Source organism: Coregonus lavaretus (assembly GCF_964263955.1).
Source record: "Coregonus lavaretus genome assembly, chromosome: 25".
Taxonomy (NCBI): domain Eukaryota; kingdom Metazoa; phylum Chordata; class Actinopteri; order Salmoniformes; family Salmonidae; genus Coregonus; species Coregonus lavaretus.
In genome coordinates, this window is record NC_140012.1 from 3697309 (window position 1) to 3725002 (window position 27694).

A 27694-nucleotide genomic window follows, 5' to 3' on the forward strand; every position below is an offset into this window, starting at 1 on the left:
ATGGTTAGCGGGAAGGTTGTTGTCTTTTTCTGTGGCTAAACCAACTAGGCTCGTAATTATTTTTTATTCGTATTTACAGATGGCATACACATTTGTTATTAAGGCTCATGAAAGTTCACATGTTCCAGAAAATATTTCTGCCAAAAAACGCATTTTGATTTAAAAAAAAGTTTACGTTCAAATGGCTCTCCTGGTTTCCTGAAACAAGTCACATACAGTGGGGGGAAAAAGTATTTAGTCAGCCACCAATTGTGCAAGTTCTCCCACTTAAAAAGATGAGAGAGGCCTGTAATTTTCATCATAGGTACACGTCAACTATGACAGACAAAATGAGAAAAAAAAATCCAGAAAATCACAATGTAGGATTTTTAATGAATTTATTTGCATATTATGGTGGAAAATAAGTATTTGGTCAATAACAAAAATGTCTCAATACTTTGTTATATACCCTTTGTTGGCAATGACACAGGTCAAACGTTTTCTGTAAGTCTTCACAAGGTTTTCACACACTGTTGCTGGTATTTTGGCCCATTCCTTAATGCAGATCTCCTCTAGAGCAGTGATGTTTTGGGGCTGTCGCTGGGCAACACGGACTTTCAACTCCCTCCAAATATTTTCTATGGGGTTGAGATCTGGAGACTGGCTAGGCCACTCCAGGACCTTGAAATGCTTCTTACGAAGCAACTCCTTCGTTGCCCGGACGGTGTGTTTAGGATCATTGTCATGCTGAAAGACCCAGCCACGTTTCATCTTCAATTCCCTTGCTGATGGAAGGAGGTTTTCACTCAAAATCTCACGATACATGGCCCCATTCGTTCTTTCCTTTACATGGATCAGTCGTCCTGGTCCCTTTGCAGAAAAACAGCCCCAAAGCATGATGTTTCCGCCCCCATGCTTCACAGTAGGTATGGTGTTCTTTGGATGCAACTCAGCATTCTTTGTCCTCCAAACACGACGAGTTGAGTTTTTACCAAAACGTTATATTTTGGTTTCATCTGACCATATGACATTCTCCCAATCCTCTTCTGGATCATCCAAATGCACTCTAGCAAACTTCAGACGGGCCTGGACATGTACTGGCTTAAGCAGGGGGACACGTCTGGCACTGCAGGATTTGAGTCCCTGGCGGCGTAGTGTGTTACTGATGGTAGGCTTTGTTACTTTGGTCCCAGCTCTCTGCAGGTCATTCACTAGGTCCCCCCGTTCTGGGATTTTTGCTCACCGTTCTTGTGATCATTTGGACCCCACGGGGTGAGATCTTGCGTGGAGCCCCAGATCGAGAGAGATTATCAGTGGTCTTGTATGTCTTCCATTTCCTAATAATTGCTCCCACAGTTGATTTCTTCAAACCAAGCTGCTTACCTATTGCAGATTCAGTCTTTCCAGCCTGGTGCAGGTCTACAATTTTGTTTCTGGTGTCCATTGACAGCTCTTTGGTCTTGGCCATAGTGGAGTTGGAATGTGACTGTTTGAGGTTGTGGACAGGTGTCTTTTATACTGATAACAAGTTCAAACAGGTGCCATTAATACAGGTAACGAGTGGAGGACAGAGGAGCCTCTTAAAGAAGAAGTTACAGGTCTGTGAGAGCCAGAAATCTTGCTTGTTTGTAGGTGACCAAATACTTATTTTCCACCATAATTTGCAAATAAATTCATTAAAAATCCTACAATGTGATTTTCTGGAATTTATTTCTCAATTTGTCTGTCATAGTTGCGTGTACCTATGATGAAAATTACAGGCCTCTCTCGTCTTTTTAAGTGGGAGAACTTGCACAATTGGTGGCTGACTAAATACTTTTTTCCCCCACTGTACCTGTCAATTTGTGGAAAAATCACACTGATTAACTCTTTAGTATTATCCCAGTTTACCTATTTGCTAATGGTCTTGCCTACGCCTAGCAAACAGTTTTTTTAATTATATGAGAAAAAAATAATCCATTTTATTTGGAACGGCAAGCAAGACAAAATTAAACGGGCCTATTTATATAATGAATATGAATTCGGAGGACAGAAATTATTAAATATTAAAGCATTAGACCTATCATTAAAAGCTTCAGTCATACAACAATTATACTTAAATCCAAACTGGTTCTCTAGCAAACTAGTAAGATTGTCTCACCCAATGTTCAAGAAGGGACCTTTTCCCATTATTCAGATTACAACCCCTCACTTTCAAGTATTTGAAAAGGAAATAATCTCCCAAATAATCTCCCAAATATCACAAGCCATAGAAAGTTGGTTGCAATTTCAATTTAGTCCTCCAGAAATGACAGAACAAATATTGCAACAAATAGTGGTTAAACTCAAATATACTAATTGATAAAAAACATAATTTTTTGAGAAAATGTTGAAAAAAGGTACAATCTTCGTAAATGAAATTATCGGTAGGAATGGTGGAGTTATGTCGCACATGCATCTAACAAAAACATATGGAAATGTCTGCTCTACCCAAAATTACAACCAAATAATTGCAGCATTGCCGCAAAAATGGAAGAGGAAAGTGGAAGGAGGAAAAAGTAAGGAACGTGTCTTTCGGCCTTGCATTAAAGAACATAATTGGTTAAATAAAATTGTGATAAATGAAAAAGTTTACCAGGTTCATTTAAGGACCAAAAGATTGACAGCCTCCCATATAGATTGCAAAATAGTTGGGAAGATATTTTTGACGTACCGATTCCATGGCATAGTGTTTATGAACTGATACGCAAAACAACGCCGGATTCAAAACTTAGAATTTTTCAATTTAAATTATTATATAAAATTATTTCTACCAATAGAATGTTATTTGTATGGGGGATACAATCTTCCCAGCTCTGCAGATTTGGCTGTGAAAAGACAGAATCATTAGATCATTTGTTTTGGTACTGTCCATTTGTAGCTTGTTTCTGGACACAGGTCCAGGAATGGCTGAAGGATTGCAATATTTGCATGGAGCTGACCCTTCAGATAGCACTACTGGGTGATCTGAAAAGTCATAGTCAATCGATCAATAATATAATAATACTTTTAGCAAAGATGTTTATTTTAAATTCACAAACTGTAGAAACAATGAGAATAGAAAGGTTCAGAGCTTTGTAAAACATCACAGTACAGTTGAAAAATATATGGCAAATAGAAATCCAATATGGATGGTGTTAAGAGATAGATGGGAGGTGTTGAATGGAGCTGAAGGATGGGACTAATAACAACAACTAATAACAACAAAATAACTGATGTAAAGCATACTGTGTCCATAATAAGTATATAGGATATAGGTTGAGAGCTTTTGTGAAAGAGCACAGTTAGAAAAATAACCCCCACAAATATTATTATTATTATTTTTGTATTGTTTTGTGGGGGTTCCTTAAAGAGGTAGGGTTTCAAGTGTCTCCGGAAGGTGGTCAGTGACTCCGCTGTCCTGGCATCATGAGGGAGCTTGTTCTGGAGATGCCCAACTCGGAGAGGGTGGAGAGGAGGATCTGATGGTTCACAGTATCAAAGGCAGCAGATAGGTCTAGAAGGATGAGAGCAGAGGAGAGAGAGTTAGCTTTAGCAGTGCGGAGAGCCTCTGTGACACAGAGAAGAGCAGTCTCAGTTGAATGACCAGTCTTGAAACCTGACTGGTTTGGATCAAGAAGGTCATTCTGAGAGAGATAGCAGGAGAGTTGGTTATAGAGGACACGCTCAAGAGTTTTGGAGAGAAAAGAAAGAAGGGATACTGGTCTGTATTTGTTGACATCGGAGGGATCGAGTGTAGGTTTTTTGATGGAGGGGTGCAACTCTCGCTTTCTTGAAGATGGAAGGGACATAGCCAGCGGACAAGGATGAGTTGATGAGCGAGTTGAGGTAAGGGAGAAGGTCTCCGGAAATGGTCTGGAGAAGAGAGGAGGGGATAGGGTCAAGCAGGCAGGTTGTTGGGCGGGTGGGAGGAGGAGGAGGATTCAGCAGGGAGGAGAAGGTGGCAAAGAGCTTCCTAGGGTTAGAGGCAGAGGCTTGAAATTTAGAGTGGTAGAAAGTGGCTTTAGCAGCAGAAACGGAGGAAGAGAATGTAGAGAGGAGGGAGTGGAAAGATGACAGGTCCGCAGGGAGTCTAGTTTTCCTCCATTTCCGCTCGGCTGCCCGGAGCCCTGTTCTGTGAGCTCGCAATGAATCGCCAAGCCACGGAGCAGGAGGGGAGGACCGAGCCGGCCGGGAGGATAGGGGACATAGAGAGTCAAAAGATTCAGAGAGGGAGGAGAGGAGGGTTGAGGAGGCAGAATCAGGAGATTGGAGGGAGAAGGATTTAGCAGAGGGAAGAGATGATAGGATGGAAGAGGAGAGAGTAGCGGGAGAGAGAGAGCGAAGGTTGCAACGGCACATTACCGTCTGAGTAGGGGCAGAGTGAGTAATGTTGGAGGCGAGCGAGAGAGAAAAGGATATGAAGTAGTGGTCGGAGACTTGGAGGGGAGTTGCAGTGAGATTAGTAGAAGAACAGCATCTTGTAAAGATGAGGTCAAGCGTATTGCCTGCCTTGTGAGTAGGGGGGGACGGTGTGAGGGTGAGGCCAAAAGAGGAAAGGAGTGGAAAGAAGGAGGCAGAGAGAAATGAGTCAAAGGCAGACGTAGGGAGGTTAAAGTCACCCAGAACTGTGAGGGGTGAGCCAGCTTCAGTAAAGGAACTTATCAAGGCGTCAAGCTCATTGATGAACTCTCCAAGGGAACCTGGAGGGCGATAAATGACAAGGATGTTGAGCTTGAATGGGCTAGTGACTGTGACAGTATGGAATTCAAATGAGGAGATACAAAAGAGAGAATGTCCACTTGGGAGAGATGAGGATTCCTGTGCCACCGCCACGCTGACCAGATGCTCTCGGGGTATGCGAGAACACATGGTCAGACGAGGAAAGAGCAGTAGGAGTAGCAGTGTTTTCTGTGGTAATCCATGTTTCCGTCAGCGCCAAGAAGTCGAGGGACTGGAGGGTGGCATAGGCTGAGATGAACTCTGCCTTGTTGGCCGCAGAACGGCAGTTCCAGAGGCTACCGGAGACCTGGAACTCCATGTGGGTTGTGTGCGCAGGGACCACCAGATTAGAGTGGCAGCAGCCACGCCGTGTGAAGCGTTTGTATGGCCTGTGCGGAGAGGAAAGAATAGGGATAGACAGACACATAGTTGACAGGTTACAGAAAAGGCTACAATAATGCAAAGGAGATCAGAATGAAATTAACTAAGCATCTGGGAAAGGGAGAGAGCGGGGCCTCCCTCACGTTTCACTGAAACACTCAAATATAACTCTCCCAACTTCCACTTCAGATTAATATACTTTATTTAGTGTCTGGTCTGTTAGCGATGTTACCAAACAGACTAGTTCTGTCTCTTACCTCTAGTTAGCATCTGGTCTATTAGCAATGTTATCAAACAGACTAGTTCTGTCTCTTACCTCTACTTAGTGTCTGGTCTGTTAGTGATGTTACCAAACAGACTAGTTCTGTCTCTTACCTCTAGTTAGTGTCTGGTCTATTAGCGATGTTACCTAACAGACTAGTTCTGTCTCTTACCTCTAGTTAGTGTCTGGTCTATTAGCGATGTTACCAAACAGACTAGTTCTGACTCTAGCCTCTAGTTACCTAGCTGGACATGACTGAGATATGACCCACCCAACTGACTATGAATGAGATATGACCCAGCCAGCTGGCTATGACTGAGATATGTGGGTGTTCCAACTAGCTGACTATGACTGAAATATGACTCACCTAGGTGACTATGACTGAGATTTGACCCAGCTAGATGACTATGACTGAGATATGACCAACCTAGCTGACTATGACTGAGATATGTTGTTGACCCACCTAGCTGACTATGACTGAGATATGACCATCCTAGCTGACTATGACTGAGATATGACCATCCTAGCTGACTATGTCCGAGATTTGACCCACCTTGCTGACTATGACTGAGATATGACCCACCTAGCTGACTATGACTGAGATATGACCCACCTAGCTGACTATGACTGAGATATGTTGTTGACCCACCTTGCTGACTATGACTGAGATGTGACCCACATAGCTGACTATGACTGAGATATGTTGTTGACCCACCTTGCTGACTATGACTGAGATGTGACCCACATAGCTGACTATGACTGAGATATGTTGATGACCCACCTTGCTGACTATGACTGAGATGTGACCCACATAGCTGACTATGACTGAGATATGACCCACCTAGCTGACTATGACTGAAATATGTGGTTGTCCCACCTAGCTGACTATGACTGAGATATGACCATCCTAGCTGACTATGTCCGAGATTTGACCCACCTAGCTGACTATGACTGAGATATGTTGTTGACCCACCTTGCTGACTATGACTGAGATATGTTGTTGACCCACCTTGCTGACTATGACTGAGATATGACCCACCTAGCTGACTATGACTGAGATATGTTGTTGACCCACCTTGCTGACTATGACTGAGATATGACCCACATAGCTGACTATGACTGAGATATAATCCACCTAGCTGAGTATGACTGAGATATGTTGTTGACCCACCTAGTTGACTATGACTGAGATATGTTGTTGACCCACCTTGCTGACTATGACTGAGATATGACCCACCTAGCTGAGTATGACTGAGATATAATCCACCTAGCTGAGTATGACTGAGATATGTTGTTGACCCACCTAGTTGACTATGACTGAGATATGTTGTTGACCCACCTTGCTGACTATGACTGAGATATGACCCACCTAGCTGAGTATGACTGAGATATAATCCACCTAGCTGAGTATGACTGCGATTTCACCCACCTAGCTGACTATGACGGTTGCTGACTATGATAGGTTATATATTGTGAGCTTTTTTGAAAGAGCACAGTTAGAAAGATATGGCATATAGAAGCATACCAGATCAAAACCCCAACATTAGCACAAATTCCGTCAACAAGAAGTACAACATTACAAATATTTTCTGAGATGTGAGATAAATAACTTGCTCTCTGTAATATTGTATAGTTTTGGAATCGTGACATTACATACTTTCGAGGAAAATAGGCACGTTTCTCAACATATACACTGACTTTGAGAAGGGATTGCGTGACGATTAGATTAGCAACCGCGTGACGCAGAATGACAACGTGAACGCGATTGGTCGACAGCCTGCTGGGTGGGGCGTTACACATTCATTGATTTATTGAATTCCTATCTCCTTTCTATATTATCTCTGGCAACGGCACCTTGCAATGCTCCCTGGACTAAAGAGGCAGACAAATAGAACGAATGTGCTAGACCCTCCGTTAAATTAAAATTGTCTCGAGGTAGGAATAACGCAAAAATATGATCAAAGGCTCATTCGAGAGAAGACATCCTCCAAAGTTATGACATTGGCCAGTATTGAAATCTGAAATGTATGATATACGTTTTAACTTCCAGTGTATTGAGAGCGACTTTATCACAGTGCTAGCCGGATTTCTGCCAGCTTGAACGCCAATAACTCAGATACACATGAAAACATGAAATGACCCAGAGAATCGATAGAACATCGCTCAGAGATGCACAAAAACAATTAAACATTCAAAATGGGCGAACCTTTCCTTTAGCTCCAAGTCCTTTGCACCCCAGCCATGTGACAAAAACAACGGTACAAAACCAAAGATATTGATCTGTTTTAAACCATTCATCTTGTCATCGTGATGACTATAAACGTTTAAACATCACCAATCTAAAGTAAAAAGGATGTGGAATTCCACAAAGTTTCATGGGGTGAAAATGCAAGCTTGTGTAAAGTAGTAACACAAACTGTCCACATTAGGGAAATTTGCGCAATATGAAATAATTCAATTTGGCAATATAATTCAACATGACAATTTAACCTTTTACTGCAATCAGGGTCTCACAGAGTGTTTCTTGGTAGTCTTAAACAAATCTAATTTGAAACAAAAGTATACACCTCACACATGGTTATGGGCTGAAAAAAAAGAAGACACCTGTACAGTGTCAGATATGGAGTTGAAATGCATTCAATTTTGAGTTTGCATCCCAATATTACACTTTATATTAATCAGAGAAAACTGAAATATAACAAAATCATTTGACATAGAAACACAGGATTTTCGGCGGGTTTCTTGAAATAACGTTTATTAATTATGAAATTATAAAAATATTAATAACAATCCACCCATTAGACCACTAAATGGCAGTTTGATCATTTGACTACGATGATAGTACAGTATATGTTGCCCACTCACAAACTATTGCAACAATGATATTAATTATTCACTCATTTAACCAATTAGAGAGTTTAAAAATGCTCTCAAACACAATTTAACCGGGCGCTCTAGACTAGAGCCTCCATAGTGTCTGTGCAGCAGCCTGAACGTTTAATGTCCCTATTTATAGCCCATACATTGCAAAGTTTGGCAGTGGCACTTGGCAAGCAGTCTAATGTGCGATGGTGAGTGTAACTTTAGTGACCTGAATTAACTGGCTAGGTCACTACTGTACTGGTGTTCTCTGATAAGTGACGTTAGAGAGATCGCTAGTCGTTAGTTAGCTAGTTAGCTAGCTAGCTAGCTGTTGTTACCCAAATCAATATTAGCTAACGTTAGCTAGCCACAGCATACAACTTCAATAATGTCACAGCTAGCTTGTAAACCTCCAGATCCAGCTAGTTGCATTGACGTATCAAATACTCAAGATTTAGTACCAGTAGATTCTACGATAGAGAATGATAGAGGCCTCTAGTGGCCAAAAGGCTCTATTAGCATGAGCAGTGTCATTGAGGGCTTCCACCATTTTAATGAAGTCAACTGGGTGGGACTTCCAACTTCATTGGCTGATCCCTGCTGGTGACCCTGTTGGAGTCATGTCCAACCGGGTCATCAGGAGGGATCAACCAATCGTGAAGAAGAAAACGGACTACTTTAAAATGGAGATAGCCTCAATGGCGCTGCCCATGCTGTCACTAATGCTATAATGGCACAGATATAAAGATGAATCCTCTATCTATCTCTATAGGTTTTACTTACTATCTCCATTTGTTTCTTAATCACTACCAGAGCCGCGAGCTAGTAGCTACGCTAGGTTACCCCAGAAACTGAGCCAGCTTGCAGCGACTTTGTTTTCTTGTCCATCAAGTGATATGTTTCTTCACCTGTCGTTCTCCGCTAGCATCAAGGCGGTGACCCGATCCTGTAGGTTCATGCTCTACAACATTCGCAGAGTACGACCCTGCCTTACACAGGAAGCGGCACAGGTCCTAATCCAGGCACTTGTCATCTCCCGTCTGGATTACTGCAACTCGCTGTTGGCTGGGCTCCCTGCCTGTGCCATTAAACCCCTACAACTCATCCAGAACGCTGCAGCCCGTCTGGTGTTCAACCTTCCCAAGTTCTCTCACGTCACCCCGCTCCTCCGCACACTCCACTGGCTTCCAGTTGAAGCTCGCATCTGCTACAAGACCATGGTGCTTGCCTACGGAGCTGTGAGGGGTACGGCACCTCCGTACCTTCAGGCTCTGATCAGTTCCTACACCCAAACGAGGGCATTGCATTCATCCACCTCTGGCCTGCTGGCCCCCCTACCTCTGCGGAAGCACAGTTCCCGCTCAGCCCAGTCAAAACTGTTCGCTGCTCTGGCACCCCAATGGTGGAACAAGCTCCCTCACGACGCCAGGACAGCGGAGTCACTCACCACCTTCCGGAGACACTTGAAACCCCACCTCTTTAAGGAATACCTGGGATAGGATAAAGTAATCCTTCTACCCCCCCTTACCCCACCCCCCATAAAATAAAAAAATATTGTACAGTGGTTGTCCCACTGGCTATCATAAGGTGAATGCACCAATTTGTAAGTCGCTCTGGATAAGAGCGTCTGCTAAATGACGAAAATGTAATGTAAATGTTATTTCAAGAAACAACTTGATAACTCGAAAGTCCCGATCGCTAGGGTCATTTTAAAATGTCAGGCTTAAAAATCGGTTATGCCATTTTCGCAGAGTGAGGTACTACCCAAACCAGATCAAACCAACTGGTTTCAAGAGGCCAAGTCACGTCATGTGATCTAGCGGATGAACTGGGAATCAGACATGAGATCTGATTATATCAGTGAAAAGGTTACCACTTTAGCTTTCTCCTTATATGTATATAATTTCTGTAAGACAAAAATGTAAGGCATGGCACGTTGCACAAGCCCTGCGCTTTTAAAATGGCGGTGTTTCTATGGGAATTTGCGCATGTTTTGAGCGCCACCATTAGGTCAAAGATAAAAATAAAAATAAGTTATCCTTTCGGAATTGGTGACATTTTTATTTCAAACCTAGACTTTCAAATATCTTATTCCCCAACATGGGGACAATTTGGGAACAAAACCACCCCAAAATAAAACTTATACAGTACCAGTCAAAAGTTTGGACACACCTACTCATTCAAGGTTGTTCTTAATTTTTTACTATTTTCTACATTGTAGAATAATAGTGAAGACATCAAAACTATGAAATAATACATATGGAATCATGTAGTAACTAAAAAAGTTTTAAACAAATTAAAATGAGATTCTTCAAAGTAGCCACCCTTTGCCTTGATGACAGCTTTGCACACTCTTGGCACTCTCTCAACCAGCTTCACCTGGAATGCTTTTCCACATATGCTGAGCATTTGTTGGCTGCTTTTCCTTCACTCTGCGGACCGACTCATCCCAAACCATCCCAATTGGGTTGAGGTCGGGGGATTGTGGAGGCCAGGTCATCTGATGCAGCACTCCATCACTCTCCTTCTTGGTCAACTAGCCCTTACACAGCCTGGAGGTGTGTTGGGTCATTGTCCTGTTGAAAAACAAATGATAGTCCCACTAAGCCCAAACCAGATGGGATGGTGTATCGCTGCAGAATGCTGTGGTAGCCATTCTGGTTAAGTGTGCCTTGAATTCTAAATAAATCAAGTGTCACAAGCAAAGCACCCCCACACCATAACACCTCCTCCACCATGCTTTACGGTGGAAACTACACATGCGGAGATCATCCGTTCACCTACACCGCGTCTCACAAAGACATAGCTGTTGGAACCAAAAATCTCAAATTTTGACTCCAGTCCAAATTTGGACACTAATGGCCATTGCTCATGTTTCTTGGCCCAAGCAAGTCTCTTCTTCTTATTAGTGTCCTTTAGTAGTGGTTTCTTTGCAGCAATTTGACCATGAAGGCCTGATTCACACAGTCCCCTCTGAACAGTTGATGTTGAGATGCGTCTGTGACTTGAACTCTGTGAAGCATTTATTTGGGCTGCAATTTCTGAGGCTGGTAACTCTAATGAACTTATCCTCTGCAGCAGAGGTAACTCTGGGTCTTCCATTCCTGTGGCGGTCCTCATGAGAGCCAGTTTCATCATAGCACTTGATGGTTTTTGCGACTGCACTTGAAGAAACTTTAAAAGTTCTTGAAATGTTCCATATTGACTGACTTTCATGTCTTAAATTAATGATGGACTGTCGTTTCTCTTTGCTTATTTGAGCTGTTCTTGCCACAATATGGACTTGGTATTTTACCAAATAGGGCTATTTGAAGAATCTCAAATATAAAATATGTTTTGATATGTTTAACACTTTTTTGGTTACTACATGATTCCATATGTGTTATTTTATAGTTTTGATGTCTTCACTATTATTCTACAATTTAAAAATAGTAAAAATAAAGAAAAACCCTTGAATGAGTATGTGTGTCCAAACTTTTGACTGGTAGTGTATATATTTGTTGCTTTCCTTTACCTGCTGCTGCTCCGGCTCTGTAAAAGTTAAGTTGTTGCTGTACACCTGTATCAGAACCCCACGGTTCTTACCTTTCTAACAGTACTAGGCATGTGCTTGTAGGACTTTGTCACGATCGTCATAATGATTGGAACATGGTGCAGCGTGATATGCGTACATATTTTTAATAGTGTACTGGCAACACGATACAAAATACAAAACAACCAAACGAAATGTGAAGTCCTCGGTTAACAACACAAACCAACACGGAACAAGATCCCACAAAACACAAGTGCACAACAGGCTGCCTAAGTATGGTCCCAATCAGAGACAACAAGCAACAGCTGATTCTCGTTGTCTCTGATTGAGAACCACCCCGGCCAACCTAGAAAACACATGAACTAGAAACTGAACATAGAACACAAAACATAGACCCTACAAACCCTGGCTCAACATATAAGAGTCCCCAGAGCCAGGGCGTGACAGACTTATAGTTTTGAAATCGAAATATATGTAGTAAAGGTAGTTTACAATTCGTGGCGATTAGAAAATGCTACCAGAGGGTGTCAGAGTTTAAGAGGTTAAAATCAGATTTTAAACTTAACCTAAACCCTAACTTTAACCACACTGCAAACCTTATGCCTAACCCTAAACTTAAATGAAGACCAAAAAGCACATTTTTGTTTTCATACAATTTTATTTAGATATACAGTGGGGGAAAAAAGTATTTAGTCAGCCACCAATTGTGCAAGTTCTCCCACTTAAAAAGATGAGAGAGGCCTGTAATTTTCATCATAGGTACACGTCAACTATGACAGACAAAATGAGGGAAAAAAATCCAGAAAATCACATTATAGGATTTGTAATGAATTTATTTGCAGATTATGGTGGAAAATAAGTATTTGGTCAATAACAAAAGTTTCTCAATACTTTGTTATATACCCTTTGTTGGCAATGACACAGGTCAAACGTTTTCTGTAAGTCTTCACAAGGTTTTCACACACTGTTGATGGTATTTTGGCCCATTCCTCCATGCAGATCTCCTCTAGAGCAATGATGTTTTGGGGCTGTCGCTGGGCAACACGGACTTTCAACTCCCTCCAAAGATTTTCTATGGGGTTGAGATCTGGAGACTGGCTAGGCCACTCCAGGACCTTGAAATGCTTCTCACGAAGCCACTCCTTCGTTGCCCGGGCGGTGTGTTTGGGATCATTGTCATGCTGAAAGACCCAGCCACATTTCATCTTCAATGCCCTTGCTGATGGAAGGAGGTTTTCACTCAAAATCTCACGATACATGGCCCCATTCATTCTTTCCTTTACACGGATCAGTCGTCCTGGTCCCTTTGCAGAAAAACAGCCCCAAAGCATGATGTTTCCACCTCCATGCTTCACAGTAGGTATGGTGTTTTTTGGATGCAACTCAGCATTCTTTGTCCTCCAAACACAACGAGTTGAGTTTTTACCAAAAAGTTATATTTTGGTTTCATCTGACCATATGACATTCTCCCAATCCTCTTCTGGATCATCCAAATGCACTCTAGCAAACTTCAGATGGGCCTGGACATGTACTGGCTTAAGCAGGGGGACACGTCTGGCACTGCAGGATTTGAGTCCCTGGCGGCGTAGTGTGTTACTGATGGTAGGCTTTGTTACTTTGGTCCCAGCTCTCTGCAAGTCATTCACTAGGTCCCCCCGTGTGGTTCTGGGATTTTTGCTCACCGTTCTTGTGATCATTTTGACCCCACAGGGTGAGATCTTGCGTGGAGCCCCAGATCGAGGGAGATTATCAGTGGTCTTGTATGTCTTCCATTTCCTAATAATTGCTCCCACAGTTGATTTCTTCAAACCAAGCTGCTTACCTATTGCAGATTCAGTCTTCCCAGCCTGGTGCAGGTCTACCATTTTGTTTCAGGTGTCCTTTGACAGCTCTTTGGTCTTGGCCATAGTGGAGTTTGGAGTGTGACTGTTTGAGGTTGTGGACAGGTGTCTTTTATACTGATAATAAGTTCAAACAGGTGCCATTAATACAGGTAACGAGTGGAGGACAGAGGCGCCTCTTAAAGAAGAAGTTACAGGTCTGTGAGAGCCAGAAATCTTGCTTGTTTGTAGGTGACCAAATACTTATTTTCCACCATAATTTGCAAATAAATTCATAAAAAATCCTACAATGTGATTTTCTGGATTTTCTTTTCTCAATTTGTCTGTCATAGTTGACGTGTACCTATGATGAAAATTACAGGCCTCTCTCATCTTTTTAAGTGGGAGAACTTGCACAATTGGTGGCTGACTAAATACTTTTTTTCCCCACTGTATAGGCAATTTTGACTGGTAACTAGTGGTAACTAGTGAGAACCCATGCATTTGCTTTTAATACTGCACCACCGCCATCTTTCAGAGTGGGGTGTTGACTGCAGCATAGTGTTGCTGACCTAGTAGAAGTGAAAGTGCTACAGTAGGTGTGATGGTTGATTTGAAGGAGTCAGGCGCAGGAGGGTAAATCACAGATTACAGAGTTTATTCCGGAATACAGAGTTACGCAGAAATGCGTCAAAACAGTCCAGTGCGCAAAACAGGCGCACTGGAACCAAACAGGCACACAGGAAAATATACCCCGGCAATACAAAATACACGGAGCTCAACCGAGCTACACTCTCCTCACAATAAACAATCACCCACAAGGACAAGGATGCAGAGGGAACACTTATACACGTACTAATGAGGGGGTATGAACCAGGTGTGTGTAATAAACAAGACAAAACAAATGGAATGATGAGATGAGGAGCGGCAGTGGCTAGAAGGCCGGTGACGACGAACGCTGAAGCCTGCCCGAACCAGGAGAGGAGGCAGCATCGGAGGAAGTCGTGACAGTAGGCCTACTAGCCTTACCATCCTCATTCACAATACTTTAATTTCTCCTCATAACTTTGGTGTCCAACATTTCATAAGAAGAGCTCAAAAGTGCATCGTTCTTAGAAATGACAAAGTTTCTCCAAAGTTGAATTGATGCATGACATGACATCATGACGTCTTTGAGGACTGTCATTGTAGGATCCATTCAAGATCCATTAAGATCCATTTGTCTGGGCTCTTCTCAATATACTTCCTTAGACACAAGTTGTCCCTCGTTACCATTATGTTCGCGGGAGGAACTGAATATAAGAGTCATTATGGAGATGGAGCTCTTGACCAGTGACCAAGTAATTGAAGTCCTCTACCGGCAGAGGTCACAATGTCAATGACCTCTTATGGCTCAAGATAGAGGGTCTTCCTCTTCTTGTAGTCCAAAAATCATAGTGCAGAGAGCAAAAATCTATTTCCAGTCAGGTGGTAGACTACATAACAGATGTGTTTCCTTCTTCATACTGTATGTTGCGAAATGTCTGTCCCCAAGTCGCCATGCTGCACTATCAGTTAGGCATACTGTCATACAGTCCCATACGTTGTAATCACCTGATTTGGGACTCTACAGATGAGTGAGCCTGTTTCTATTTGCATCTAAAGGCAAGCAGAGAGAATATGCTACCTCTCAGACAGTGTTGATTTGAGCGCAGAAAACTGGGCAACCCTGATCTGCTATTTTGAGGAGCAGAACAGACTGATGGTTTCAACAGATGCTTCCAAATAAAGACCAGAAGACCCCCCCACCCACCCACTCCGACCCCGCATCTCAATAGCTGTAGTCAATAGAAAGAACACAGCTGTTTTCATGACACTGCAGGATGTCTCCCAGCTCAATTACAATTGTAAAACATGTAAAAGCCTCTGAAAGGCCTCTGAAAAAGAAAGTCATAAATCAAATACTGTATGATGCCATGCTGTTTTAAAGTGTGTACATGTCATACGGATGTGTGACTTTTGGGAAAGTAGAGTTTGTTTGCAGAGTTCAATGCACAATACATCCAAATGGTGCCACCTCATCATTGAGGTGAATGAGCTTTTCAAACCTTAATGTTTGAATGACTCTAAACTGTGTAGCTATACACTGAGTGTATAAAACATTAAGAACACCTTCCTAATATTGAGTTGCACCCCCGAGCTTGATGTAGTCATTGTGTGCTATGAATATGGGACCAAATACTTAACTTCTTACTACTTTAATACACATTTAAGTGAATTTGTCCCAATACTTTTGGTCCCCTAAAATGGGGGGATTATGTACAAAAAGTGCTGTAATTTGTAAACAGTTCACCCGATATGGATAAAAGTACCCTAAAATTAAATCTGACAGTCTGCAATTGAATCACATAGTCATTGTATCATTTCAAATCCAAAGTGCTGGAGTACAGAGCCAAAACACAGAAAATGTGTCACTGTCCCAATACTTTTGGAGTTCACTAAAGCTATGTAATTGTGTGTGTGTGTGCTGCAACCAGTGTACCTTATTTGTATATGTTCTTCTAACAAAGCTGTAATTCTGATTTCAGTGTCATGTAACTGATGCACCAACTGCTGATTCACTAACTGCTACACCAACAACCACAGCTACACAGTGGTGTAAAGTACTTAAGTAAAAATACTTTAAAGTACTACTTAAGTAGGTTTTGGGGGTATCTGTACTTTACATTACTATTTATATTTTTGACAACTTTTACTTTTACTTCACTACATTCCTACAGAAAATAATGTACTTTTTACTCCATACATTTTCCCTGACACCCAAAAGTACTCATTACATTTTTAATGCTTAGCAGGACAGGAAAATGGTCCATTTCACACGCTTAACAAGAGAACATCCCTGGTCATCCCTACTGACTCCCTAAACACACATGCTTCATTTGTAAATGATGTCTGAGCATTGGAGTGTGCCCCTGGCTTTCCGTAAAATAAAGAAAACAAGAAAATGGCGCCATCTGGTTTGCTTAATATAAGGAATTTGAAATGATTTGTACTTTTACTTTTACTTTTGATACTTAAGTATATTTTAGCAATTACACTTTCTTTTGATACTTAAGAATATTTAAAACCAAATAGTTTTAGACTTTTACTCAAGTAGTGTTTTACTGGGTGACTTTCACTTTACTTGAGTCATTTTCTATTGAGGTATCTTTACTTTTACTCAAGTATGACAATTGGGTACTTTTTCCACCACTGTAGCTACAACGGTCCCACTTACAACAATCCCACCTACAACCCCTCAAATTAAAGCTGACAGTCTGCACTTTAACCTCATAGTCATTGTATCATTTCAGATCCAAAGTGCTGGAGTACAAAGCCAAAACAAACAAAACATGGTCACTGTCCCAATACCTTTGGAGCTCACTGTACATACATATTTATGTTGCTTAATTTGCCTATATTTCCTTAATACACCACAGATGCACACAGAGACACACTAACACATACTGTATTTTCTTGTTTGTGTGACCGTTACTGTTAATAAGGAAGTAACAGGCAGGGGAATGGTCTGTGCGTGTATGTGGTTGTTTCCAGAAGAAAAAAAGAGAAGTATCAGTAAAGCAAGTTGCAAACAGCCATGATATGCAATCAGAGGTGACAGAGAGGAGGACGTGTGAGAAAATTAAAAGTAAACACTGGTGGAATTAAGTAGAGTATTGGTATAGCCTACTCAGGGCAGGAAGATTATCAAGGCAGGCCAACATACTGTTGCTTTTAGTTGAAAATACCTTCAATAGAAAATAGCAAATTGTGTGCGAAAGTCGAGTAGAACAACAAGTTCAAGAACCATTTCAACATTTGTACAGTGATAACCCTGTTCCTTAGCATGGTTTGGTCTTCATCGCTTACAATGAGATTAGCTCACGTAATAATGTGCCTATGTGTGGCAGGAGTGTTGGTAAGTCAGTTTCATTTTACTTCTTGTGTTACTAGAATAGACTGCGCCTCTGTAGTTTCACGTATGCTTGTGGTTAGGTTTGACCGGTTTTATTTGAATTGTCTGCTTAAAATAAGTTTATTCAGTTGATTAAGTACTCTCAATTCAGGAAGTAAATAGAAATTCCTATTCAAGAAGTAAAACATTGCCTTCTAAAAATAAACGCCTTTCAATTATTAAGTTGGAATTCCAGTTCATCCCCTGAAGTGACTGAATTAAAATGGAATTGACTCCAACAAGTGTACTGTCAAGTTTAGATACTGTACAGTAACATGTTATGACTGATTGTTGGTTAAAAGCAGCAAACAAAATATATTTTTCTATACAAAGTCATTCTATGGTTGCGTTTACACAGGCAGTTCAATTATGATCTTTGCCACTAATTGGTCTTTTGATCAATCATATCTGATCTTTGTCCGACAATTGGGCAAAAGATGAGAAATGGGCTGCCTGTGTAAACGTAGCCTAACTAGACAGACCTTCGATGCATCTTGCTGTAGAGTTAGCGCTGAAATTATTTTCTTATCAAAAGGCAGATACTCCCCCATCAAGATGATTGGAAACGGATATACTCTATAATTCTGTCTAGAATATTTGACATTTACTGTAATCAAAAATAGATTGATTTATTGGTTTATAACACATATTTACTGGATCTAGTTTGATTTGATTTGATTTATTAGGATCCCCATTAGCCGATGCAAATTGCGACAGCTAGTCTTACTGGAGTCCGACACATAACGAAAAAGACATTACAGACAAAATACTTTACAATTGACATACAGTACCAGTCAAACGTTTGGACACACCTACTCATTCAAGGGGTTTTCTTTATGTTTACTATTTTCTACATTGTAGAATAATAGTGAAGACATCAAAACTATGAAATAACACATATGGAATCATGTAGTAACCAAAAAAAGTGTAAACAAATCTATTTTACATTTGAGATTGTTCAAAGTAGCCATCCTTTGCCTTGATGACAGCTTTGCACACTCTTGGCATTATCTCAACAAGCTTCATGAGGAATGCTTTTCCAACAGTCTTGAAGGAGTTCCCATCTATGCTGAACACTTGTTGGCTGCTTTTCCTTCACTCAATTCCATCTCAATTGGGTTGAGGCCAGGTCATCTGATGCAGCATTCCATCATTCTCCTTCTTGGTCAAATAGCCCTTACACAGCCTGGAGGTGTGTTTTGGGTCATTGTCCTGTTGAAAAACAAATGATAGTCCCACTAAACGCAAACCAGATGGGATGGCTTTTCGCTGCAGAATAATGTGGTAGCCATGCTGGTTAAGTGTGCCTTGAATTCTAAATAAATCACCAAGTGTCACCAGCAAAGCACCACCACACCATCACACCTCCTCCTCCATGCTTCACGGTGGGAACCACACATGCAGAGATAATCTGTTCACCTACTCTGTGTCTCACAAAGACACGGCGGTTGGAATCAAAAATCTCCAGACCAAAGGACAGATTTCCACCGGTCTAATGTCCATTGCTCGTGTTTTTTGGCCTAAGCAAGTCTCTTCTTCTTATTGGTGTCCTTTAGTAGTGGTTTCTTTCCAGCAATTTGACCATGAAGGCCTAATTCACGCAGTCTCCTCCGAACTGTTGATGTTGAGATGTGTCTGTGACTTGAACTGTGTGAAGCATTTATTTGGGCTGCAATCTGAGGTGCAGTTAACTCTAATGAACTTATCCTCTGCAGCAGAGGTAACTCTGGGTCTTCTTTTCCTGTGGTGGTCCTCCTGAGAGCCAGTTTCATCATAGCGCTTGATGGTTTTTGCGACTGCACTTGAAGAAACGTTCAAAGTTCTTGACATTTTCCGGATTGACTGACCTTCATGTCTTAAAGTAATGATGGACTGTCGTTTCTCTTTGCTTATTTGAGCTGTTCTTGCCATAATATGGACTTGGTATTTTACCCAATATGGCTATCTTCTGTATACCACCCCTACCTTGTCACAACACAACTGATTGGCTGAAACGCATTAAGAAGGAAATAAATTCCTCAAATTAACTTTTAACAAGGCACACCTGTTAATTAAAATGCATTCCAGGTGACTACTGCATGAAGCTGGTTGAGAGAATGCCAAGAGTGTGCAAAGCTGTCATCAAGGCAAAGTGTGGCTACTTCGAAGAGTCTCAAATATAACAAATATTTTGATTTGTTTAACACTTTTTTGGTTACTACATGATTACCTATGTGTTATTTCATAGTTTTGATGTCTTCACTATTATTCTACAATGTAGAAAATAGTACAAATAAAGAAAAACCCTTGAATGAGTAGGTGTGTCCAAACTTTTGACTGGTACTGTACATTTAAAAACATGAACATGTAGTGTGTGTGTGCACCTATCAGTTCCACATACATGTCAGTACATACACACAACAAGTAGGTCACATGGGGGAGAGGCATTGTGCCGTGAGGTGTTGCTTTATTGTTTTTTTGAAAACTAAGTTTGCTGTTCACTTGCACTATGTAAGATAGAAGGGAGTTCCATGCACTCATGGCTCTGTATAATACTGTACGTTTCCTTGAATTTGTTCTGGACCTGGGGACTGTGAAAAGACCACGTGGTGGCATGTAGCTTAGTGGTTAAGAGTGTTGTGCCAGTAACCGAAAGGTCGCTGGTTCTAATCACCGAGCCGACTAGGTGAAAAATCTGTCGATGTGCCCTTGAGCAAGGCACTTAACCCTAATTGCTCATGTAAGTCGCTCCGGATAAGAGTGTCTGCTAAATGACAAAAATAAATAAAAATACAAAATAAAAATGTCAGGTGGGGTAAATGTGTGTGTCAGTGCTGTGTGCAAGTTGACTATGCAAACAATTTGGAATTTCTGTCACGATCGTGACAATTTCCAACACATTCATGTTAATGTTTTAAAACTAACAGAGTCAGTCTTTCCTTAACTCTTAGCCAAGAGAGACTGACATGCATAGTATTAATATTAGCCCTCTGATTACAATGAAGAGAAGATGTGCTGCTCCCCACGGGGGGCCAGTATAAAAAAAATATATAAATATATATGTATTCACTAACTGTAAGTCGCTCTGGATAAGAGCGTCTGCTAAATGACTAAAATGTAAATGTAAATGTAGGCCAGCTGCAGCTTAACTAGGTCTTTCTTTGCAGCACTTGACCATATGACTGGACAATAATCAAGATAAGATACAACTAGAGCCTGCAGGACTTGGAGTGTGGTGTCAAAAAAGCAGAGGATCTCTTTATTAATGACAGACCTCTCCACATCTTTACTACCATTAAATCTATATGTTTTGACCATGACAGTTTACAATCTAAGGTAACCCCAAGTAATTTAGTCTCCTCAACTCCTCCTCAAAGTGCTGGAGTACAGAGCCAAAACAAACAAAACATGATCACGGTCCCAATACTTTTGGAGCTCACTGTACATACATATTTATGTTGCTTAATTTGCCTATATTTCCCTAATACACCACAGATGCACACAGAGACACACTAACACATACTGTATTTTCCCGTTTGTGTGATGGTTACCGTTAATAAGGACTGCTACACCAACAATTAAAGGTGACAGTCTGCACTAACCTCATAGTCATTGTATCATTTCAAATCCAAAGTGCTGGAGTACAGAGGCAAAACAACAAAAAATGTGTCACTGTCCCAATACTTTTGGAGCTCACTGTTGTTCTACTAAAGCTATGTGTGTGTGTGTGTTTGTGCTGCCACCAGTGTCCATTATTTGTATATGTTCTTCTAACATAGCTGTAATTCTGATTTCAGTGTCAAGCAACTGATACAACAATTGCTACATCAACAACCACAGCTACAACGATCCAACTTATAATAACCCTACCTACAACGATCCCACCTACAACAATTCCACCTACAACCCCTAAACCACGTAAGTGTTCAATCTCATACCCTGCATCATTTGACAGGTGATTGAGTTCTGCTTTAACTTTATGTACATGATATTTGAGTTTTACTGCAAGTAATAGCAAATGTGACAAAGTCCTCTTTTATCGATCAATGATATTGGTAAATATAAACAGACTATTTTCTGTTTTGTGTGTTAGCTCCCGCCAACGTAGATCATGTAGATGTGACAGAGCAAACTCAGACCAGTGTAACTCTGCAGTGGAACAAGCCAGCAAATGGAGTCTCCGGTTATCTGCTGAACTTTGGCGAAAAAGAAGAGATTCACATTAATGCATCAGAAGGGGTAACAGATATACACACAGTCTCACCTCTCACTGCTGGGACACAATATGGGTTCACTCTCTTCACTGTGTTTGAAGGCGTCAGGAGTACTGGATTCAGCTATACTGCTGCCACTGGTAAGATGCATGACTTGATTTGAAATCTATGTGTAAAGATGTTTTAACAAAACCTGCATGTATGCTGTAGTGTCAAAGTTTAAAACAGAATTCAACAATGCGGTATAGTTTTGCATGGATTTCATGTGTTTTACAAATTAACGAGTGGGTGACACATGATGTACTAATGTAGTCAGTCCTGAAGTGCATTCTTGTTAGAAGGGTCATATTTGATTTGCCTCTCTACTGTTTCAGCTCCCCGCAACGTAGCTGATGTCAAAGTGACAAGGCAAACTGAGACCAGTCTAACTCTTCAATGGAAGAAGGTGGAGGGGGAAGGGATCACTTATGTGCTGCAGTTCAACAATGGGACTAATACTACCATCCCTGTATCTGATACAAGTGAAACAGTGACATACACAGTCTCATCTCTCGATGCTGGGACAAAATACAACTTCTCTATCTTCACTGTGTTTGAAAAATTACCAAGCAATGGATACAATGTGCTCACAATCACCCGTGAGTCTCTTTAAAATGGATTCTGTGTTATTTCTTGCATCCTTTAATGAGTTCATATGTCAATATGTTAGTAATGACATCATAGAAAATATTGAATCTATACTTTCTTAAATGTACAAAGTGAGTGACATTAGTTGTGAATACATTGTGGATGCATTGTGAAGGCATTAATTTACATTATCTTCCTGTTTTTCTATCTTAGGTCCCATCAGTGTAGATCGTGTCAATGTGACAAGGCAAACTGAGACCAGTCTAACTCTTCAATGGAAGAAGGTGGAGGGGGAAGGGATCACTTATGTGCTGCAGTTCAACAATGGGACTAATAATACCATCCCTGTATCTGATACAAGTGAAACAGTGACATACACAGTCTCATCTCTCGATGCTGGGACAAAATACAACTTCTCTATCTTCACTGTGTTTGAAAAATTACCAAGCAATGGATACAATGTGCTCACAATCACCCGTGAGTCTCTTTAAAATGGATTCTGTGTTATTTCTTGCATCCTTTAATGAGTCCATATGTCAATATGTTAGTAATGACATCATAGATAATATTGAATCTATACTTTCTTAAATGTACAAAGTGAGTGACATTAGTTGTGAATACATTGTGAATGCATTGTGAAGGCATTCATTTACATTATCTTCCTGTTTTTCTATCTTAGGTCCCCTCAGTGTAGATCGTGTCAATGTGACAAGGCAAACTGAGACCAGTCTAACTCTTCAATGGAAGAAGGTGGAGGGGGAAGGGATCACTTATGTGCTGCAGTTCAACAATGGGACTAATAATACCATCCCTGTATCTGATACAAGTGAAACAGTGGCATACACAGTCTCATCTCTCGATGCTGGGACAAAATACAACTTCTCTATCTTCACTGTGTTTGAAAAATTACCAAGCAATGGATACAATGTGCTCACAATCACCCGTGAGTCTCTTTAAAATGGATTCTGTGTTATTTCTTGCATCCTTTAATGAGTCCATATGTCAATATGTTAGGAATGACATCATAGATAATATTGAATCTATACTTTCTTAAATGTACAAAGTGAGTGACATTAGTTGTGAATACATTGTGAATGCATTGTGAAGGCATTAATTTACATTATCTTCCTGTTTTTCTATCTTAGGTCCCCTCAGTGTAGATCGTGTCAGTGTGACAAGGCAAACTGAGACCAGTCTAACTCTTCAATGGAAGAAGGTGGAGGGGGAAGGGATCACTTATGTGCTGCAGTTCAACAATGGGACTAATACTACCATCCCTGTATCTGATACAAGTGAAACAGTGACATACACAGTCTCATCTCTCGATGCTGGGACAAAATACAACTTCTCTATCTTCACTGTGTTTGAAAAATTACCAAGCAATGGATACAATGTGCTCACAATCACCCGTGAGTCTCTTTTAAAATGGATTCTGTGTTATTTCTTGCATCCTTTAATGAGTCCATATGTCAATATGTTAGTAATGACATCATAGATAATATTGAATCTATACTTTCTTAAATGTACAAAGTGAGTGACATTAGTTGTGAATACATTGTGAATGCATTGTGAAGGCATTCATTTACATTATCTTCCTGTTTTTCTATCTTAGGTCCCCTCAGTGTAGATCGTGTCAATGTGACAAGGCAAAATGAGACCAGTGTAACTCTGCAGTGGAACAAGGTGAAGGGAGAAGGGATCACTTATGAGCTGCAGTTCAGCAATGGGACTAATAATACCATCCCTGTATCTGATACAAGTGAAATAGTGACACACACAGTCTCATCTCTCGATGCTGGGACAAAATACAACTTCTCTATCTTCACTGTGATTGAAGATATCAGAAGTATTGGAAGTAAATTATCTGCAGTCACTGGTAAGATATTTTTTGGGGGGTGGATATAAGACTGTCCCTTACTATTTTAATTTCATTCACTCTTGTGTGATACAGTTAAAATGGATGTTGCTATAACCTTCATAAACCACAATGTTTTTTTTCTTCTCAGAATTACACGTTAAATAGTAGATTTTTATTCATGCAATATAATTGTGGAATTGTCTAATACTGAAGAGGTATTGGGATAAAAACCTGCATGTGATACATGTTTCAAGATTAGCCATGTATAGTCCGTCTTGAAACAGTGCATTGAGTGTGTATGATTTAACGTTTCTTCTGTCTGTCTCTCTCTGTATCAGCTCCCCTCAATGTTGAGGCTGTCACTGCAACAGAGTCACACCGCACTGAGACCAGTGTAACTCTGGAGTGGAAAAGGCCGGCATATGGCGTCTCCAGTTATGTGTTGCAGTTCACCGATAAAGAACTGATACCCATTCCTGAATTGGAAGAAACAGTGACACATACTGTTGGACTTCTCGATGTTGGGAAAAGATATGACTTCACCCTCTTCACCGTGTTTGATGGCATCTGGAGCAGTGGAGAAAGCAACTTCACAGTAACGAGTAAACATCCTTTTTTCCCCCTTGATTTCCAATCAGGTGTTGTTTGTGACTACACTGAATGTTAACAATTACATTTTTATATGTGTACTATGGAGAAAGGATTGAAGTAATTTGATACATAAAACTTTATTAATCCTCAAATGTGAAAGCTATTAACAGAATCCACTTGTTTTTTTCCCTACAGAAATAAACTGTGCTGTTTTACCCTGGAACGTTACTACCTCAACTATCGAGGCTAAAATCCCTGGGTTGTTCACCAGTGCGACAGCAACTAATGAAACTTACTCTAAAACCCATGACAATGCTGGTGATGGCAAAGTGTTATTCACTGACCTGTATCCTGGCTCAAATTATACAGTGTCTCTTCAGTATACAAATTATTCTAAAGACCTTAGGCAGTGTACACACACAGAGACTGTGGGTGAGTCACTTACTTTGTCAAGAACATTGTGTTTAGTCCATTAATTACAATTATTTAAAAAAGTATTTGATCCCCTGCTGATTTTGTACGTTTGCCCACTGACAAAGAAATGATCAGTCTATAATTTTAATGGTAGGTTTATTTGAACAGTGAGAGACAGAATAACAACAAAAAAATCAAGAAAAACGCATGTCAAAAATGTTATGAATTGATTTGCATTTTAATGAGGGAAATAAGTATTTGACCCCTCTGCAAAACATGACTTAGTACTTGGTGGCAAAACCCTTGTTGGCAATCACAGAGGTCAGACGTTTCTTGTAGTTGGCCACCAGGTTTGCACACATCTCAAGAGGGATTTTGTTCCACTCCTCTTTGCAGATCTTCTCCAAGTCATTAAGGTTTCGAGGCTGACGTTTGGTAACTTGAACCTTCAGCTCCCTCCACAGATTTTCTATGGGATTAAGGTATGGAGACTGGCTAGGCCACTCCAGGACCTTAATGTGCTTCTTCATGAGCCACTCCTTTGTTGCGTTGGCCCTGTGTTTTGGGTCATTGTCATGCTGGAATACCCATCCACGACCCATTTTCAATGCCCTGGCTGAGGGAAGGAGGTTCTCACCCAAGATTTTACGGTACATGGCCCCGTCCATCGTCCCTTTGATGCGGTGAAGTTGTCCTGTCCCTTTAGCAGAAAAACACCCCCAAAGCATAATGTTTCCACCTCCATGTTTGACGGTGGGGATGGTGTTCTTGGGGTCATCACCTTTATGACTTGGAGAAGATCTGCAAAGAGGAGTGGGACAAAATCCCTCCTGAGATGTGTGCAAACCTGGTGGCCAACTACAAGAAACGTCTGACCTCTGTGATTGCCAACAAGGGTTTTGCCACCAAGTACTAAGTCATGTTTTGCAGAGGGGTCAAATACGTATTTCCCTCATTAAAATGCAAATCAATTCATAACATTTTTGACATGCATTTTTCTAGATTTTTTTGTTGTTATTCTGTCTCTCACTGTTAAAATAAACCTACCATTAAAATTATAGACTGATCATTTCTTTGTCAGTGGGCAAATGTACAAAATCAGCAGGGGATCAAATGCTTTTTTCCCTCACTGTATATTATTAGCCTAGCATTATTGTATATGGGACACCTGTAGGATAGTGACTTTAGCAGGCAGTTAATGTTATGTGACATCTTCCTTTGTTTTAATCAGTTCCCCCAGACCTAACAGGAAAATGTGACTATCTGTCCGGCGGCTACGCTTTCTCTCTGTCCTGGGATGCGCCGGAGGGACTATGGACCAGTGTGGAGGTGACTGTAGCTGGGAAAAGCCCTCAGCAGGTGAAGGGAGAGCAGGTGATGGAGACTGAAATCACTGGGGTTCAACCTGCCCAGACCTATCAAGTGACTTTGGTCTCAATCTCTGGGCCTCGCAGGAGTATCAAGGCTTTCTCTTTCAGCTGTCATACAGACCCAAGGGGTGAGTGAGACTGGCATTTATCTTTAACTCATGTTTAAAGGTTCAACAATTGGTCATTGATATCTGTAGTACTGCTGATGTAACAGTAGCTACACACAGCATGATGTGATAAACACGGTAAACCAAGGCATCTCACCAGCTTCCTGTATTCAAAAGGAAGTGCATTTATACTGAACAAAAATATAAACACAACGTAAAGTGTAAAGTGTTGGTCCCATGTTTCATGAGCTGAAATAAAAGAATGCATACATTTTCCATACGCACAAAAAGCTTATTTCTCTCACATTTTTGGCACAAATTTGTTTACATCCCTGTAAGTGAGCATTTATCCTTTGCCAAGATAATCCATCGACCTGACAGGTGTGGCATATCAAGAAGCTGATTAAACAGTGTTGTGTAAATTCTAACACAGGGACACTCGAAGTCAATCTTAAATTAATCATTGTTTATTGTCAGCAAGCTGGAGAGGTCACAGTCAAACTTAGATGCATAAAGTACCGGTCTGAAGTGAGCTCTAACGGGGCAGTGCTGTTAGTTCTCCTGTATACTGCAGACAAGTCACATTTGTATGATTTAGCTAATTCATAAGCTGAGACCTTGAAACTGAGATATCCCTTTCTCTAAACAAGGTTCTGGGCGTACCGCCGAATTGCAGATACTGATAGTGAGGATTCGTTCAATCAGTCACTTGCATGAACACAGAAATTGGTTTATAGAAAAGCACAAACGGAGAACACAGAAATGTATAAATAGAAAAGCACCAACATAACATTTTCCATCACAACAGCATGATCATTACACAGGTGCACCTTGTGCTGGGGACAATAAAAGGCCACTCTAAAATGTGCAGTTTTGTCACACAACACAATGCCACAGATGTCTCAAGTTTTGAGGGAGCGTGCAATTGGCATGCTGACTGCAGGAATGTCCACCAGAGCTGTTGCCAGAGAAGTGAATGTTCATTTATCTACCATAATCTGCCTCC

The 27694-nt window shown here is 40.9% G+C and overlaps 1 protein-coding gene and 1 long non-coding RNA gene across 2 annotated transcripts in view; both read left to right on the forward strand.

The window, feature by feature from the left end:
- The first annotated feature begins 22159 nt into the window (after positions 1-22159).
- LOC311101094 lies at positions 22160-23135 on the forward strand. The gene is made up of 3 exons (XR_014609877.1): positions 22160-22359; positions 22562-22825; positions 23028-23135. It is a non-coding gene; the product is annotated as an uncharacterized lncRNA (long non-coding RNA).
- Positions 23136-23206: 71 nt separating this feature from the next.
- The window catches only part of LOC311100496 (receptor-type tyrosine-protein phosphatase H-like), a gene marked incomplete at its 5' end in the record, with an annotated part of 31316 nt that continues 26828 nt past the window's right edge, over positions 23207-27694 (forward strand). Inside the window, 6 exons of the mRNA XM_084141419.1 lie at positions 23207-23291; positions 23494-23757; positions 23961-24224; positions 24545-24808; positions 24993-25229; positions 26443-26709. Coding sequence (XP_083997545.1) covers positions 23207-23291; positions 23494-23757; positions 23961-24224; positions 24545-24808; positions 24993-25229; positions 26443-26709 — 1381 coding nt within the window. The remainder of the gene's footprint in view (positions 23292-23493; positions 23758-23960; positions 24225-24544; positions 24809-24992; positions 25230-26442; positions 26710-27694) is intronic.